Here is a 16,086-nt window from a genome sequence, read left to right on the forward strand (position 1 = left end):
CCTCTTTTTGATGGGTGGTGCTGTATTCTTGTCTTACTGGTTGTTTGGCCTGAGACGTCCAGCACTGGAGTTTGCAGACAGTTGGATAGAGCTGGTGTTGGTGCTGAAATGAGGACCTCCGGGAGGCCTCACTCTGATTAATATTCAAAGGGATTTAATTTTTTAACCTAGGGTGCTGTATATTTGGATTTGAAGGAAGGTACTGTATTGATTATTGCATTTGAAATGATTTTATGTCTGTTTTCTTTTCAAAAATGATAGTTTGGATTTAGTAGTTGCTTGTTAATTAACTCTTAATATGAAAGTATTTACTGTGACTTTATAAATAACATGGAAATATGGTTGCTAATTTTTAAAGTTTTTGTAATAAATTTTTTTAAATAAAACAAAATTTTGTATATATCACAGCCTCAGCAAGAAGTTGATTTAAACTCTCCACGAACTACCACTTTGGAAAGACAGACTTTCTATTGTGTTCCAGTGCCTGGAGAATCCACGTGGGTAAAAGAAATATCCTTTATCTGAACCTTCTTATGTGTTGAATGGTTACTGATTATTTTCTTAATTGAAGAGAGCACAATTCACATTTTGATTTTTTTTTTAAACTTAGTCTTTTTACCTCAGTGAAGGTAGCTGGAAAAGAAAATTATTCTTCATTTATAGAGCTTGGCTTTATTTTTATAAAATGTGTTTCCTTTGTCCTAAACAAGAAAATCTATAAAACAACCTTCAGTATTCATCACTGAGAAATGATAAAATTATGGTGCATTCTGCTAGTGAAAAACTGTTTAAAAGATTGAGGTGGATTTAAAGGGACTGAAAAAGAGAGTTGCACAATCATTAAGTAAAAAAACTGGTTTTAAATTAGAACTCATTCTAATTTTATTAAGGGAAAACAATATGTTTGTTCTTTTGAGAGATTGTGGAGACATCTCATTCTCATTTTTATTTTTTTTAGTTACTAATTTCTTTAGGCATTGTTCACATACTGAAATGCACAGATTTTAAAGGTATACTTAAGTGGTTTGGATAAATGCATACACCTGTAATTTGCACACCCATGGAAGTAAAGAATTTTGTGCCTTTTTCCCATCACCACCTCCTCGCCACGACTGCTCTGATTTTTTTCACTATAGCTTAATTTTACCTATTGTTGAATGTCATACAAATGGAATCATATAACATACAGTCTTTTGTGTCTGATATCTTTTATTCAGCATAATGCATTTGAGATTCATCCATGTGTATCCATAGTTCATTCCTTTTTATTGCTGATGGTATTTGTTTATATAATATCCAATTGATGAACATTTGGGTTCCAGTTTGAGGCCAGGCATTTTTTGGTGAGATTTTAACTTACTAAATCAGTTTTTTAACAGATACTTTGTGTCGGTTGTGATAAAGTTGTGTATCTCTCAAGGAATGTTTCACAATCATTGAATCACAGTTCTTGAATTTATTGACATAAAACTTTCATAGTATTTCCTTATTTTCCTTTTAATGTCTAAGGCATATCTAACAGTGATCTCCTTTCATTTCCAAAATGTTAATTTATTTTTCTCTTTTATCCTTGATTAGTATTGCTAGGGGTTTGTCAGAGAATCAAGTTTTTACTTTAATTTTTTGTTTTCTATTTCATTGATGTTTGCTCTTCCTTCATTTTTAGTAATGGTTTTAATTTTTTTTTAAACCTTAAGGTTAGTGTGCAGATCATTTCATATCTTCCTTTTCTAATATTAGCATTTAAGGCCATAAAATACTCTCTAATCACTGCTTTAGTTGGATCCCACAAATTTTGACTTGTTTTTACTCTCATTCAGTTCAAAATATTTTCTAATTTCCTTTGTGATTTCTTCTTTGATCCTTGAGCCTCACTACAATATACTTCTGTTGATCTTTTAAACAGTTGTCTCCTACATAAATTTAGAAATAAGGGGGAAAAATTACGTCTTTTATGTTGCATAAATATTGATCATTTCTGGCTCTTTTTGTCTTTGTCTGGAATCATTTCACTGAGCCCTTTTTTTTAAGTACTGATCCATTGGTAATAAATTTTCTCAGCTTTTTTTTAACTGAAAATGTCTTTATTTCACCCTTTTGGGGGGTGTGTGTGTGTGTGTGTGTGTGTGTGTGTGTGTGTGTGTGTGTCGTGGTGCTGCATTGTGCAGCATGCCGGATCTTAGTTCCCTGATCAGGGATCTATGTGCCCCCTGCATTGGCAGCATGGAGTCTTAACCACTGGACTGCTAGGGAGGTCCCTCACCTTTATTTTTGAAGGATATTTTCGGAGGTTGTAGAACGCTTTTTTTTCTCCCAGTGGTTATAGAATGCTTGATTGACAGGTATCTCCCATCTTCAACATTTTAATGTTATTGTTCCATTGTCTTCTGGCCTCCATTGTTTTTTTATGAAAGGATAGCTGTCATTTTTATCATTGTCACGTGTATGTAATGGGACTTTAGTTTTCCTCTAGCTGCTTCTAATATTCTCTGTGGTTTTCAGCAGCTTGACCATGATGTGCCCATGTCTGGGTTTTTTGTGTTTATCCTGCTTGGGTTTTATTGAGCTTTTAGATCTGTGGGTTGATATTTTCAGAAGATTTCAGCCATTATTTCTTCAAATATTTTTCTGTCCCAGTCTCATCTTTTTCTCATTTTCTGGGGCTCAAATCACATGATTGTAGACTAATTATTATTGTTCTCAGGTGATTGAGGTTTTTTGTTTTCCATTTTATGTTTTAGTTCTAGATTTTTTCATTTGGTTCTTTTTCTTTGTTTCCATTTTTCTGATGATAGTCCTCATCTTTTCTTTTAAAATTGTAAATTTTGGAATTGCTTTTTAATGCCCTTGTCTGCTAATTCCAATATCCAGGTTGTCTCTGGGTTTTGTTTTTTTTTTCTGTTGATACTGTTTTTAATCCTGCTTATAGGCCATACTTTCCTGCTTCTTCACATAATTAATCATGTGTTATGATTAGTTATGCTGATATACAACACTGTTGAAAGTTCTGTCTTCAAGAGTGTTGAATTTTGCTCTGGCAGGCAGGTAATTTAAGTGCATCACTTTGATCCTGCCAAGGCTTGGTTTTGGGATTTGTTAAGGTAGGTATGAGTGGCACTTACAATGTAGGATGTAGTCCTTACTTGCGAGATGTGCTATTTCCGGGTCTCACCTAAATGCTCGTGATTCTCAGCAGGGTCCAGTTCTAGTATTGTGTAACTTCCAGAAGCTCTGCTAAGCTCCCAACCGAGCAGCAGCTGTTCTCTCCTAGGGCTCTATTTGAAGCTCTTTGCTCTCTAACTGTTCTGCAAATTCCAGTTGCTTCAGTAGCCTTGAGCTATGTGCTCTGTTTTCTCTACCAGCAAGAGCAGAACCTCCACTTCCCTTTGCTGCAATTTGGAAAATGCCCCTGAGAGAGCTGGGGAGAATGTGGAGTTTACCTGTGGTGTTTCTTCTCATTCAAGGATCATAACCTTATGTTCTTTGTTGTCCAAAGACTGAAAACAGTTGCTTCATGCCTTTTGTTCAGCTTTACAGGTTTTTTGTTTTTTTAATTGAAGTATAGTTGATTTACAATATTGTGTTAGTTTCAGGTATACAACAAAGTGATTCAGTTATACATATATATATATATGTATTCTTTTTTAAAGTTTGTTTTCCATTATAGTTTATTTCAAGACACTGAATATATTTCCCTGTGCTAAGCAGTAAATTCTTGTCGTTTATCTATTTTATATATGGTAGTGCGCATCTGTCAGTCCCGTACTACCAATTTATCCCTCCCCCGCCCAGCTCCTACCCTTTGCCTTTGGTAACCACGAGTTTGTTTTCTATGTCTGTGAGTCTGTTTCTATTTTATAAATAAGTTCATTTGTACTATTTCTTTATATCTCACATATAAATGATATCATATAATATTTGTCTTTCTCTGTCCGACTTACTTCACTTAATATGATAATCTCTTGGTCCATCCATGTTGCTGCAGATGGCATTATTTCATTCTTTTTTATGGCTGAGTAATATCCGTGTGTGTGTGTGTGTGTGTGTGTGTATACACGCCACATCTTTATCCATTCATCTGTTGATGGACATTTGGGTTGCTTCCATGTCTTGGCTATTGTAACTAGTGCTGCTTTGAACATTGGATGCATGTACCTTTTCAAATTAGAGCTTTTGTCTTTTCTGTATATATGCCCAGGAGTGAGATTGCTGGATCATTAATGGTAACTCTATTTTTAGTTTTTTAAGGAGCCTCCATTCTGTTTTCCATAGGGGCTGCACCAATTTACATTCCCACCAAGAGTGTAGGAGGGTTCCCTTTTCTCCACACTCCAGCATTTATTATTTGTAGACTTTTTTAGTATATGTGCTGCCGAAGCAAGCACTATTTGTAGACTTTTTGATGATGGCCATTCTCACCAGTGTGAAGTGATTATACCTCATTGTAGTTTTGATTTGCATTTCTCTAATAAATAGCAGTGTTGAGCATCTTTCATGTGCCTGTTGGCCTTCTATATTCCGTCTTTGGAGAAGTGTTTGTTTAGATCTTCTGCCCATTTTTTGACTGGGTTGTTTGTTTTTTTCTTATTGAGTTATATGAGCTGTTTGTATATTTTGGAAATTAAGCCCTTGTAGGACTCATCTTTTGCAAATATTTTCTTCCAGTCTATAGGTTGTCTTTTCATTTTATTTATGGTTCGTTTTCTGTGTGAAAGCTTATAAGTTTGATTAGGTCCCATTTGTTTATTTTTGCTTTTATTTCTGTTGCCTTGGGAGATCAGTTTTACAGTTCTTTGCAGCAAGGTAGGGGGCATAAGTTTGAGCTGTTAATTCTTATGACCCAAACTGGAAGTTCAGCCTTCTTTTATTGAAAAGGAATTTTTGTTATTCTGGGTTTTTTAAAAAATTGAGGTGTCGTTGATTTACAATAATGTTTTAATTTCAGATGTACAACATAATGATTCAAAATTTTGATAGATAATACTCCATATTTATTATAAAATGTTGGCTGTATTCCCTGTGTTATACAACAGGGGTCCCCAGCCCCTGGGCCGTGGCCTGTTAGGAACTGGGCTGCACAGCAGGAGGTGAGCGGCGGCCGAGTGAGGGAAGCTTCATTTTGCCGCTCCCCACGGCTCTCATTACCGCCTAAACCATCCCCCCCATACACACACACACCCGTCCGGGAAAAATTGTCTTCCATGAAGTTGGTCCCTGGTGCTAAAAAGGTTGGGGACTGCTGCTATACAATATATCCGTATAGCTTATTTATTGTATACATCAACCTTCTTTTAAAAATACATTTTTATTTTAACCAAACTGCCAAAGTAATCGTCTTTTTTTTTTTTACATCTTTATTGGAGTATAATTGCTTTACAATGGTGTGTTAGTTTCTGCTTTATAACAAAGTGAATCAGTTATACATATACATATGTTCCCATATCTCTTCCCTCCAAAGTAATAGTCTTTTATTAGTCACCTAGGTAGGGTAACTTACGATATTCCCCAGTTCATGAAAATCTTTCCTTAACCTTTCATTTAACGTCTATGTTAATACAAACCAAGCTCGAGTCAGCCCTTCAACGTCCTACACTCCCAGTCGTCACAAGAGGAGTTATGAAGATGATGAAGATATGGACCTACAGCCGAATAAACAGAAAGAGCAGCACGCGGGTGCCAGGCAAGCAGGTAGTGTGTGCCATTGGGCTTTCGGTAGACTTCTGGTCTCTTGCAGTAGATTCATATTCAGAATTAATTGTTGTATAATGTAGCTCTAGATTTAGGAGCTGGCAGTAATTTGACAACTTTGCTTTGAGGTTTATCAGAATTATAGACGGTTCTGAGAGTTTGAACAGTTACTCTTTGGTCACACTGTGCTTCATAATTGAGCAGTTAGGCATCACTTAGTGAGAAGTGGCTACTCTACTGTCAGTTGTTAAGGGTCTCAACAACTGGAAAAGGTCTTTTATCTTTCTTCATATTTTATTTATCTCAGCTTTTAAGTAATATGAAGTACTCTACCCTAAAAGTGACTTATTTATATCTGAAACATCCTTTCTTACTTTCTTTTTGGAATAGTGATGCTTTTAATTAGTAAGACTGAAAACATTGGAGGAAAAATGTGAAATTGTGGTATACTGGATTACTTACTCCTAAACTTTAAAATTAATTAAAACACAATTCTGATTAAAACAAGGAGACCAAAAGTTGAAATTTTCCAAGAGAATGAGAGAATTTCAAAATTGGTATATATCATTATTGATTTCTCCAGTCACAGTTATTATGAACACTGAATTCCTTCATATGGCAGGTAGATAAGTTTGTCTTTATTTCTCCTTTTGTGTCCAGTCATTTCTCTTTAGCATCTTTAATCCAAGGACAAGTTAAAGGCAGAGGAGGTAAAAACAAATTAGTCTAGTTAATTTGAATGTGAAGGATGGGTTGAGAGGGCAAATATAACACTCAGTGGTAAACAAAGATTTACTACTGAATTTCATTTAATCATATATTATTCTACTTTATAAGTTCATATTACCGTATTTCTTTAATGCTAAGGCATATTTTAATGTTTTTAAAATTGGAATGTTTTACAGTAAATGTATACAAATGTGATAGTATTCTTTTTCTCCACTCACCCCCCAAATGTTTATTAAAATTAACGGTGTATCATAACAATAAACATATTAGAATCCAAGACACATGGTAATTCTCTTATCATTTAAGCTATTGATGCTTCTTTCTATTTCTTGCCCCTTTTGTTTGAATATCATACTTTTCAGAGCTTTTGAATACATTTGAGTGCATTATTTATGTAAAGTTTACCTTGTTTGTTGGTTTCTAAGCAATCTTTCAGGCTGTATGTATATTTTAAGCTGTTTTGGAGATAAGTGTAGATTCACATGCAGTTGTAAAACATAAGACAGATCCTGTATATACTTGATCCAGTTTCATCTGGGTCAACATCTTGCATAATTAATAGTAGAATATCATAACCAGGAAATGGATATTGATATAGTCCATAGACCTTATTCAGAATTCACATTTTTACATGCAGTTATTTTTGTGCATGTGTATGTATTTAATTCTGTGCAGTTTCATCACATGTGTAGATTCATGTGACCACTACCACAGTCAGGATACAGAACTGTTCATTACCCGGATCTCTCATGTTGCCCTTTTATAATCATACCCACCTCTCCTGCCTCTCTACCTCTTCCTGGCAACCACTGATTTGTTCTTCATCCCTATAATTTTGTCATTTTAAGAATGTTACATAAATGGAATCATGTAGTATATAGACTTTGTAGATTGGCTTTTTTTCATTCAGCAAAATTCCCTTGAGATCCATTCAAGTTGTTGCTTATATCAATAGTTTATTCCTTTTTATTGCTGAGCAATATTGTGTGGTATGGGAAGCTATATTTTAATTCTAACTAGTTATCAGCCCTAAACTGTGACTACTTCAGGGGTAGAGGCTATCTTTATTTTTATAAAATTATTTTATTTATTTTAGTTTTGGCTGTGTTGGGTCTTTGTTTCTGTGTGAGGGCTTTCTCTAGTTGTGGCAAGTGGGGGTCACTCTTCATCGCGGTACACAGGCCTCTCAGTGTTGCGGCCTCTCTTGTTGCGGAGCACAGGCTCCAAATGCACAGGCTCAGTAGTTGTGGCTCACGGGCCCAGTTGCTCCACGGCATGTGGGATCCTCCCAGACCAGGGCTCGAACCTGTGTCCCCTGCATTGGCAGGCAGACTCTCAACCACTGCGCCACCAGGGAAGCCCGAGGCTACCTTTTTTTTTTTTTTTTTTTTTTGCCGTACGAGGGCCTCTCACTGTTGTGGCCTCTCCCGTTGCGGAGCACAGGCTCCGGACGCGCAGGCTCAGCGGCCATGGCTCACAGGCCTAGCTGCTCCGTGGCATGTGGGATCTTCCCAGACTGGGGCACGAACCTGTGTCCCCTGGATTGGCAGGCGGACTCTCAACCACTGTGCCACCAGGGAAGCCCCCGAGGCTATCTTTAAATGATCTTTTGTATCCCCAGCAACTAGTCTGATTCCTGGTACGTAGTGGACATTAATAGATGTTTGGTAAATGAATTTATTGTTATATGGTTTTATTCTACTTAATAAGTAGAAAGAAGTATGTTCTACAAAGGTGTTTTTGTTATCAGTAGACCCGTGTACTCCTTGGGTCAAAGATGTCAAGTAACGATGTTAAATATTAACTTTAAAGTTACTTACATGAGATTTGATGGGGGGGGGAATTTGTTGCCATTTTATTGCAGGTGGAAAGTGATTACACTTTCAGATCTTCATAATAATCTTTGTTCTCTTGATAGGTCAGAGGGCTTCTAGTATGTGTTATTTCCTTAAAAACTGTAACAACTTGAAGTTTGTAAGCTCAGAAGCATCATTTCTATCAAATTCAAAAGGCTATTTAGGAATGTTCTTTATCTCCAGGAAGCCTTAGCGATGATGATGTGCAATGCTGTCCCTTTGAATTTAGGGAGTGTTGGTGGTCTTCAGTGGTGTGGAGAACCAAAACGTTTAGAAACTGAAGCTTCTTCTGGACAACAGCTGAACTCGCTAAACCTCTCTTCTCCTTTTGATCTGAATTTTCCACTGCCAGGAGAGAAGGGTCCTGCATGCCTCGTGAAGGTAATATCATAGACCTGATGCTGACAAAGATGTGTTAAGTGTCTCAGAAATTAAAACAGAAATCTCTTAGCATTTGTATTAGCAAGTTTTCTCTTGCTGCTATAACAAATCACCACAAACTTAGTGGCTTAAAACAACAAAATTTATCATTTTGCAGGCTTTAGGCCAGAAGTCCAACATGGATCTCACTGGGGGTAAAATTCAGGTGACAGCAGGACTGGTTCCTCTCTGGAAGCTTTAGGGGGGAGTTTGTTTTTTTGCCTTTTCCAGCTTTTGGAGGCTGCCATTATTCCTTGGCTTGTGGCCCCTTCCTCCATCTTCCAAGTCAGCAGTAATGCAGCCCTCTGACCATTTCTTCATAGTCACATCTCCCTCTGTCCTTAGGTAGGAGAGATTCTCCAATTTTCAGGACATGTATGATTAAATTGAGCCCACCCATGCAATCCAGAATAATCTCCCCATCTTAGGGTCCTTAATTTATACAAGTTCCTTTTACATGTAAGGTAACAACATACTCAGGGATTCCAGTGATTAAGAAGTGGATATTGGTCGGAGTGGTGGGGGGACATTATTTTGTCTACCACGGCATTGTTTACAAGAAATGGATATTTCAGATAGATGTGGAACAACTTTTAAATTAATATCTATTTCCTTTCTATATCATTTCTAACTTACTAATATCTGCTTTATTTTTTAATATTTATTTATTGGCCGCGTCAGGTCTTAGTTGTGCGGGATCTTTGTCGCGGTGCGCTGGCCTCTCTCTAGTTGAGACGCGCAGGCTATGTAGTTGCAGCGCGGGTGTAGTTGCCCCACCACATGTGGGATCTTAGTTCCCACACCAGGGATCGAACCTGGGTACCCTGCATTGGAAGGCGGATTCTTAACCACTGGACCACCAGGGAAGTCCCTATCCGCTTTATTTTCATCATTCTTCCTTTTCTTATCAAAAGCCATTTCTCACTTAGATTTAAAATAAGGTAGAAGGAAAAAAATCTGTTAATAGTTTGTTCCCCTATTCTGCTTATTCTGATTTTTTAATCATGAGAGGTGAACAAGTGATACAAGTTTCAGAAATGATCATTGAGAATTTCTGTTCTTAGTTGTTGTGGTTTTAACTTAAATGGCACTTCAGTTATGTAGCACAGGAGCAAGAATTAGCACGTTTTTCCTTCCATGCTTCTCTTAGGTCTCACCAGTAGGAGGCTTTGACAGTTTCTAATATCCATCATGATAGACAGCTTTGAAAGTTTGGCTCTTTACTGTGAGAAACCTCATGGCCATTCTAAGTTTGTGTTAATCCTCCTAACACTGCATAGCTTGTGAATAAGTCCAAAGTTAATAATCGTGGGGTTTTCCCTTCTCTTGATGTAGTTAATAGATTTTGAGATAATGCATGTTTCTAGTTTTAGTTGACCATCATCCTTGGGGGAAAGCCTTTTCTCTGAATGTAGTGGGGAAACAGACATTGGTCAGGAGTCAGGAGGGCTCATGTTTTAGTTGTTAACGTATTTGCTCGTTGCAGAATGACTTCAGGTAAGTGCTTTACCTCTCTCGATCTCAATTTATCAAATAAAGGAGTTGCTTTGAGGTTCATTTTCTGATTTAAAATGCTAAGATATTATTATTACTTTAAGACTAATATCGTATGCTTTTTTGGTGTTATTTAGTCCTAACAATGTGATTTTTTGTGGCCTCTTGTTAGGTCTATGAAGACTGGGATTGTTTTAAAGTAAATGATGTTCTTGAGTTATATGGCATACTATCTGTGGATCCTGTGCTAAGTATACTGAATAATGATGAAAGGTGAGTTTATTTTGACATAATTATCCTCCAACTTTTCTGAAAGTTTGAAATTATAAAGAACTCCCTTTCTGCCTTTACCCAAATTTACAAGTTGTTAACCCTTATGCTCCATTTGCTTATTTTTATATATACGTACACTTTTTGGAAACCCTTGAGAGTAAGTTACGTATGTCATATCCTAAATACTTGTTGCATTCATATTTCCTAAGAACAAAGACCTCGTATATAATCAGAGTATAGCTACAGAGTTTGAAATTTGCTGTGAATACACAATACACTAACCACAGACGACACTAAATTTCACTAATTGTCTCATTGCTGTTCTTTCTGACAGTCATTTTCTTGGTCCAGGATCCTTAGGATCACTCGTTGCGTTAACCTGGAGCAGTCTCCAGCTCTTTGTTGTCCTCCAAGGCCTTGACAGTTTTTTCTGTTCTTTCAGCTTATACAACAAAAAATTCATTTCTTACAGTTATGGAAGCTGGGAAATCCAAGGCTAAGACGCCAATGTCTAGTGAGGGCCTTTTTCCTGGTTTGCAGACGGTTGTCTTCTTGCTGTGTCCTCACATGGCAGAGCAGAACCTTGACACTTGAAGAGTAGAAGCCAGTTATTTTGTAGGGTGTCTCTCAGTGTAGGTTTGTCTGATGTTTCCATGTGATTAGATTCTGGTTATACATTTTGGGCAGGAAACTACAAAGTGATGTATCTTTCTCAGTGTATCACACCAGCAGGTACAGTATCCCGTTCCTGGTGAAGTTCTTTTTGACCACTTGGTTACTTGTGGTACACACGTACATCAGTCTTTATATTATTTACAAGTCGGTATATCAGAAACCATGAGCTCACACTGTCTTCCTGGTTCCAGTTCAGTTCAGCTCCACAACTCAGTGTCATTCTAGTCTTCCTCCTTTCTGTATTTGTAATCCCCTTTTCTAACAGAAAGAAACTTGACTCCCAGTATCCTCAATATATTCTTTTGCTCAGGTTAAGGTCTACCAGGTTTCTCTACTGTAAAGTTACTGTTTTTCACTTTGTAGTTAACAGGTAGTTTAGAGGGAGCTACTTCAAGACCATATCATTTCAGTTTCATTTAATTTTCACCCACTTATTTTAGCATTCATTGATGATTCTTGTTAGACTCAGTTGTTACTCTGATGGTGATTTTCTGTTCAGTCATTCCCTCTACATTTATTCATTGGCATTCTACTGTAAGATTTCTCTCCTATTTATTCATTCAAGTACTTCTTGTTTATGTTAGTGTGGATGTTAATCTGTTATTTATTTTGAGGCTCAAATTTTCCCATATTTGGCTACTGGGAGCCACTTTAAGCAGGCTCTGGGTTCTTCTTTTTTTTTTAATTATTATTATTTAAGACCTTAAAACTGGTGCTTGCAGTTTGTTGACTTTTTTGAAAAAATCAAGCAGTAAACTTTTATTGCAAATTAAAAATGAGGTTCTTAAAAAAATCTCAACTTGACCAGATATGAAACAATTTAAAAACCTTTAAAGGTGTATTGAGAAAAAACAGGCTTTTTCTTTTTTTTTTTTTTAAACACGTTTGTCATTACCTGAAAGAGACGTCTTTAGGTAAAAATAATAAAAACCCCTTACTGCTTAGATAATGCAGATAGTTCTAGTTATGTGGTCAACAGGCAAAAAGCAAGCACTTAAGGTCTTCAGCTCCAATCTTTTGTTCATTTCTTATTGCTGGAATTTCATATTTGTTTCTTCTTGTTGGATGACTAAACCGGGTGATGGTAGAGATGGTAAGCTAGCATTTTCTCAGCCCTGCCCTGCTCAGCCTCGGGTGCGGATGAATTCTCAGCTGGTGGATTGGCTGCTTTTGTCTCTTTGCCATCTTGTGGTTCAGGGTTTTCTGGGCGTCTGCGTCGGTAATTGAAGTTGCCGCGGTACCGATGTCGAGGTGGCTGCTGACGCTGGGTCTCATCTCCTTGATTTTCCTTATCTTCTTCATTGCCGTCCTCTCTGGGCATCTTTGGCGAGGAAGGCATATTCTGTCTCACTCCTCTACCTTGTTCTCCTGCACCCTGGTTGTCAGCACCCTCCATCACTTCTCTCTGCACAGGAGGGTTGGAGTGCTGTGGTCGACACCCACTGGGTCTCTGCATGCAGTAAGGTGGGCACCTTCGCCTGCGGTAGGGCCGACGCTGTTGGGCCTGGCACCCTCCGATCCCTCATTCTTTTCCCCACTCTCACTGTTCTGGTAATTCTGCGGGTGATTGCGTGGAGGACCCCTATGACGTGGATAGTGTCTATGATGGTTACGGTCTGCTGCGTGTTTACTGCCTTGCGCTGGAACTGCACCAGGGCCTGTAACATTTGCTGCCTGCACACCCCCCTTTTCTCCTTCAGCAACATCGAACTCCACAGTCTCTCCATCTGCTACACCACGAAGGTACTACCTGGGGTTCTTCTTTATGGCAGTCTGGTGTACGAATACATGTTCCTTGGTGTCATTCCTGTTGATGAAACCATATCTGTTTCTTACACTGAACCATTTTACTGTTCCCAGAACCTTCGCCGTAATGATCTTTTTGTCCCCGCCAGCAGTCGCCGCTGATGTGAGGCTGCCGGGGCCACCGCTGCCTGAGCCACTGCCAGTCCTGCCCATGCCCGTCGTGCTGGGCTTGGCGGCGGCAGCAGTGAGGGCGGGGGGTTGGGCGGCGGGTGGCTGCTGGGTCTCGGCCTCGCTGCTCATGGTTGCGGTGATGGTGAGTGGGGACGGTGGCAGTGGGGCTGCTCGGGGCTCTCCGGGGTCCGCTCCTGCTACCGATCGAACTGTGGGTTCTTTTTTTTTTTTTTTGCGGTACACGGGCCTCTCACTGTTGTGGCCTCTCCCGTTGCGGAGCACAGGCTCCAGACGCGCAGGCTCAGCGGCCATGGCTCACGAGCCCAGCCGCTCCGCGGCATGTGGGATCCTCCCAGACCGGGGCACGAACCCGTGTCCCCTGCATCGGCAGGCGGACTCTCAACCACTGCGCCACCAGTCGGTTCTTTTTGACGTGACCTTATCTTACCATTTTTGAACATATATTTTCTGATGCATTAAGCTGTTTCAGCCTCATCTTGTACTTCCCATGCTTCAGCCTCAGTTTCAGCCCTTTTCCCAAGGAGCACCTGTGAGGAATTTTGTTTAAAAAATCAAGATTTGAGTACTGGTGTGCTCATTGGTACTGAGCTGGCATTGCTTCTATGCCATTTCAGCAGAGCTGGGAAATAAACATATACATACTCACACACGCACACATTTATATACACACATCTACATATATTTTTATATTATTTACAATATCAGAAACCATGAGCTCACACTGTCTTCCTGGTTCCAGTTCAGTTCAGCTCCACAACTCGGTGTCATTCTAGTCTTCCTCCTTTCCGTATTTGTCATTCCCTTTTCTAACAGAAAGAAACTTGACTCCTAGTATCCTCCATATATTCCTTTGCTCAGTTCTGTGATATAGTAGGGTCCCCCTCACTTTGGTTTTGCTTTCCATGGTTTCAGTTACCTACAGTCAACCGCTGTCTGAAAATATTAAGTGGGAAATTCCAGAAATAAACAATAAGTTTTAAATTGCATACCTTTCTTAGTAGTGTGATGAAATTTTGAGTTGTCCCACTCCGTCCTGCCCAGGACGTGAATCATCCCTTTGTCCAGGGTATGCCATCCGTTAGTCACTTAGTAGCCATCTCAGTTATCAGATCGACTTTCCAGGTATCACAGTGCCTGTAGTCAAGTAACCCTTATTTTACTTAATAATGGCCCCAAAGCATAAGAGTAGTGATGTGGCAATTTGGGTATGCCAAAGAAAAGCTGTAAAATGCTTTTTTTAAAGTGAAAAGGTAAAATTTTTTGACTTATACGGAAAGAAAAAAAATCGTATGCTGAGGTTGTTAAGATCTACAGTAAGAGCAGTAGAAGATTCTGTAAAATTGTTGAGATGGAAAAAGAAATCAGTGCTAGTTTTGCTTTTGCATCTCAACCTGCAAAAGTTACAGTCATGGTATGTGATAAGTGCTTAGTTAAGATGGAGAAGGCATTAAATTTGTACAATAAGATATTTTGAGAGAGAAACCACATTCACCTAACTTTTATTACAGTATATCATTGTAATTGTTCATTTTTATTATTAGTTATCATGGTTAATCTCTTACGGTGCCTAATTTGTAAATTAAACTTTATCATAGGAATGTATATATAGGAAAAGACATATTATATGTGGGGCTCAGTACTGTCCATAGTTTCAGGCATCCACTAGGGATTTTGGAATATATTCCCTGACGATAAGAGGAGACTGCTATGCAGAGAAGGTAATTTCAGAATTGATAACCCATACCACTGCAACAATAAACAATAAACAATAAAAATTGTTTCCAATTTTTATTTTAGAATGAGAGTGTATATATAGTCAGCTGTGTTCCAGAGTTACCTGGGTGACTTCTTCCCACTTCAGTGCTCTGCTAGTTGTTATTCATTATACATAGTTAGGTTCATTTGTTTCCATTGTGTTTCACTGCAGAGTTTTCCCTCTGTCCTTATTGGTTTCTGTACTTAAGTATAGAAAACATGGAAATTGTTGCCAAAATCAAAACTGTATAAAAAGAATGTAGGAATGTCATTCCCCACTACCCTCATCTCTTCTACCCTGCTCCCACCCATGCTCTGTAGGGCAGGAGAGTGAGGCTTCATCTGCTGCTCCCCTTGCTCGTGTTGCCACCTGGACCATCCCCCCAACCCCTGCACCCCCCACTCCCCAGCCCATCCGTGGGAAAATTGTCTTCCATGAAACTGGTCCCTGGTGCCAAAAAGGCTGAGGACTGCTGCTGTAGGGAACCAGCCTCAGTTCTGCTTTTATCCTTCCTGTATCTCTTTTTTGCAAAAACAGATACATATATATTTTTTTCCTCACTTAGCCTTATATAAAAGGGGGCATGGTATATGTGCTCTTTTACATATTTTTTCCCCTCACTTAATATATTCTGAAAATCCAGATCATCCTCATTTTTTTTTTTTTTTTGTTTTGAGGTTGGTGAAAGAAAGGAATTATATTCTGCCCCTGCAGTAGAGTTTTTTGTTAAATATTGGACATTCATCTTGGTTTTCCATAGGAAGAACTTATTTTTTCACACTTAAAAAATGATGCAAAACAGACGTTTTAAACAACTTTAAATAAACAGTTCCATAATAATGGCATACAAAATTGCTTGTCTTGGCTGTTTCTGGTTATGGTGAATTTCCTGCTTGAGTTACTTCATTTATGGAGGCATTTTAGTACACAGACTGAGCCAGATGGCCTGGGTTGGAATCCTGGTTTGGCCACTTACTGGCTTTGTGACCTTACACTTAACTACTACAGTGGCTTGGTTTCCTCATTATACATGAGGGTGGTTGTGAGGTTTTAATGAATTTGTGTGTGCAAAGTGAAGAACATTGCCCGGCACATGGTACACACTATATAAAGGTTGTTGGTATCATTCTTGTATTTAAGGAGGATGGTGGTATGAATTGATTACTCTCTAGAGTCAGTCTGTAAAGTCTAAAAACATCTTAGTCATTTGTTTCAGTCATCTCACAATAAATCTATCATCTGCTAATTTATTTAGCA

The 16,086-nt window shown here is 38.5% G+C and overlaps 1 protein-coding gene and 1 pseudogene across 2 annotated transcripts in view; one reads left to right on the forward strand and one right to left on the reverse strand.

Annotated features, from left to right (window-relative positions):
- The window catches only part of MCMBP (minichromosome maintenance complex binding protein), a 67,604-nt gene that overhangs the window by 32,071 nt on the left and 19,447 nt on the right, over positions 1–16,086 (forward strand). For both annotated transcript variants that reach the window (XM_030839397.3, XM_030839398.3), the window contains exons 5-8: positions 409–510; positions 5,544–5,688; positions 8,503–8,654; positions 10,360–10,460. In XM_030839397.3, the coding sequence (XP_030695257.1) occupies positions 409–510; positions 5,544–5,688; positions 8,503–8,654; positions 10,360–10,460 (500 nt within the window). The remainder of the gene's footprint in view (positions 1–408; positions 511–5,543; positions 5,689–8,502; positions 8,655–10,359; positions 10,461–16,086) is intronic.
- Positions 12,205–13,208, reverse strand: LOC115843427 (Y-box-binding protein 1 pseudogene; annotated as a pseudogene).

Source organism: Globicephala melas, chromosome 16, assembly GCF_963455315.2.
Source record: "Globicephala melas chromosome 16, mGloMel1.2, whole genome shotgun sequence".
Taxonomy (NCBI): domain Eukaryota; kingdom Metazoa; phylum Chordata; class Mammalia; order Artiodactyla; family Delphinidae; genus Globicephala; species Globicephala melas.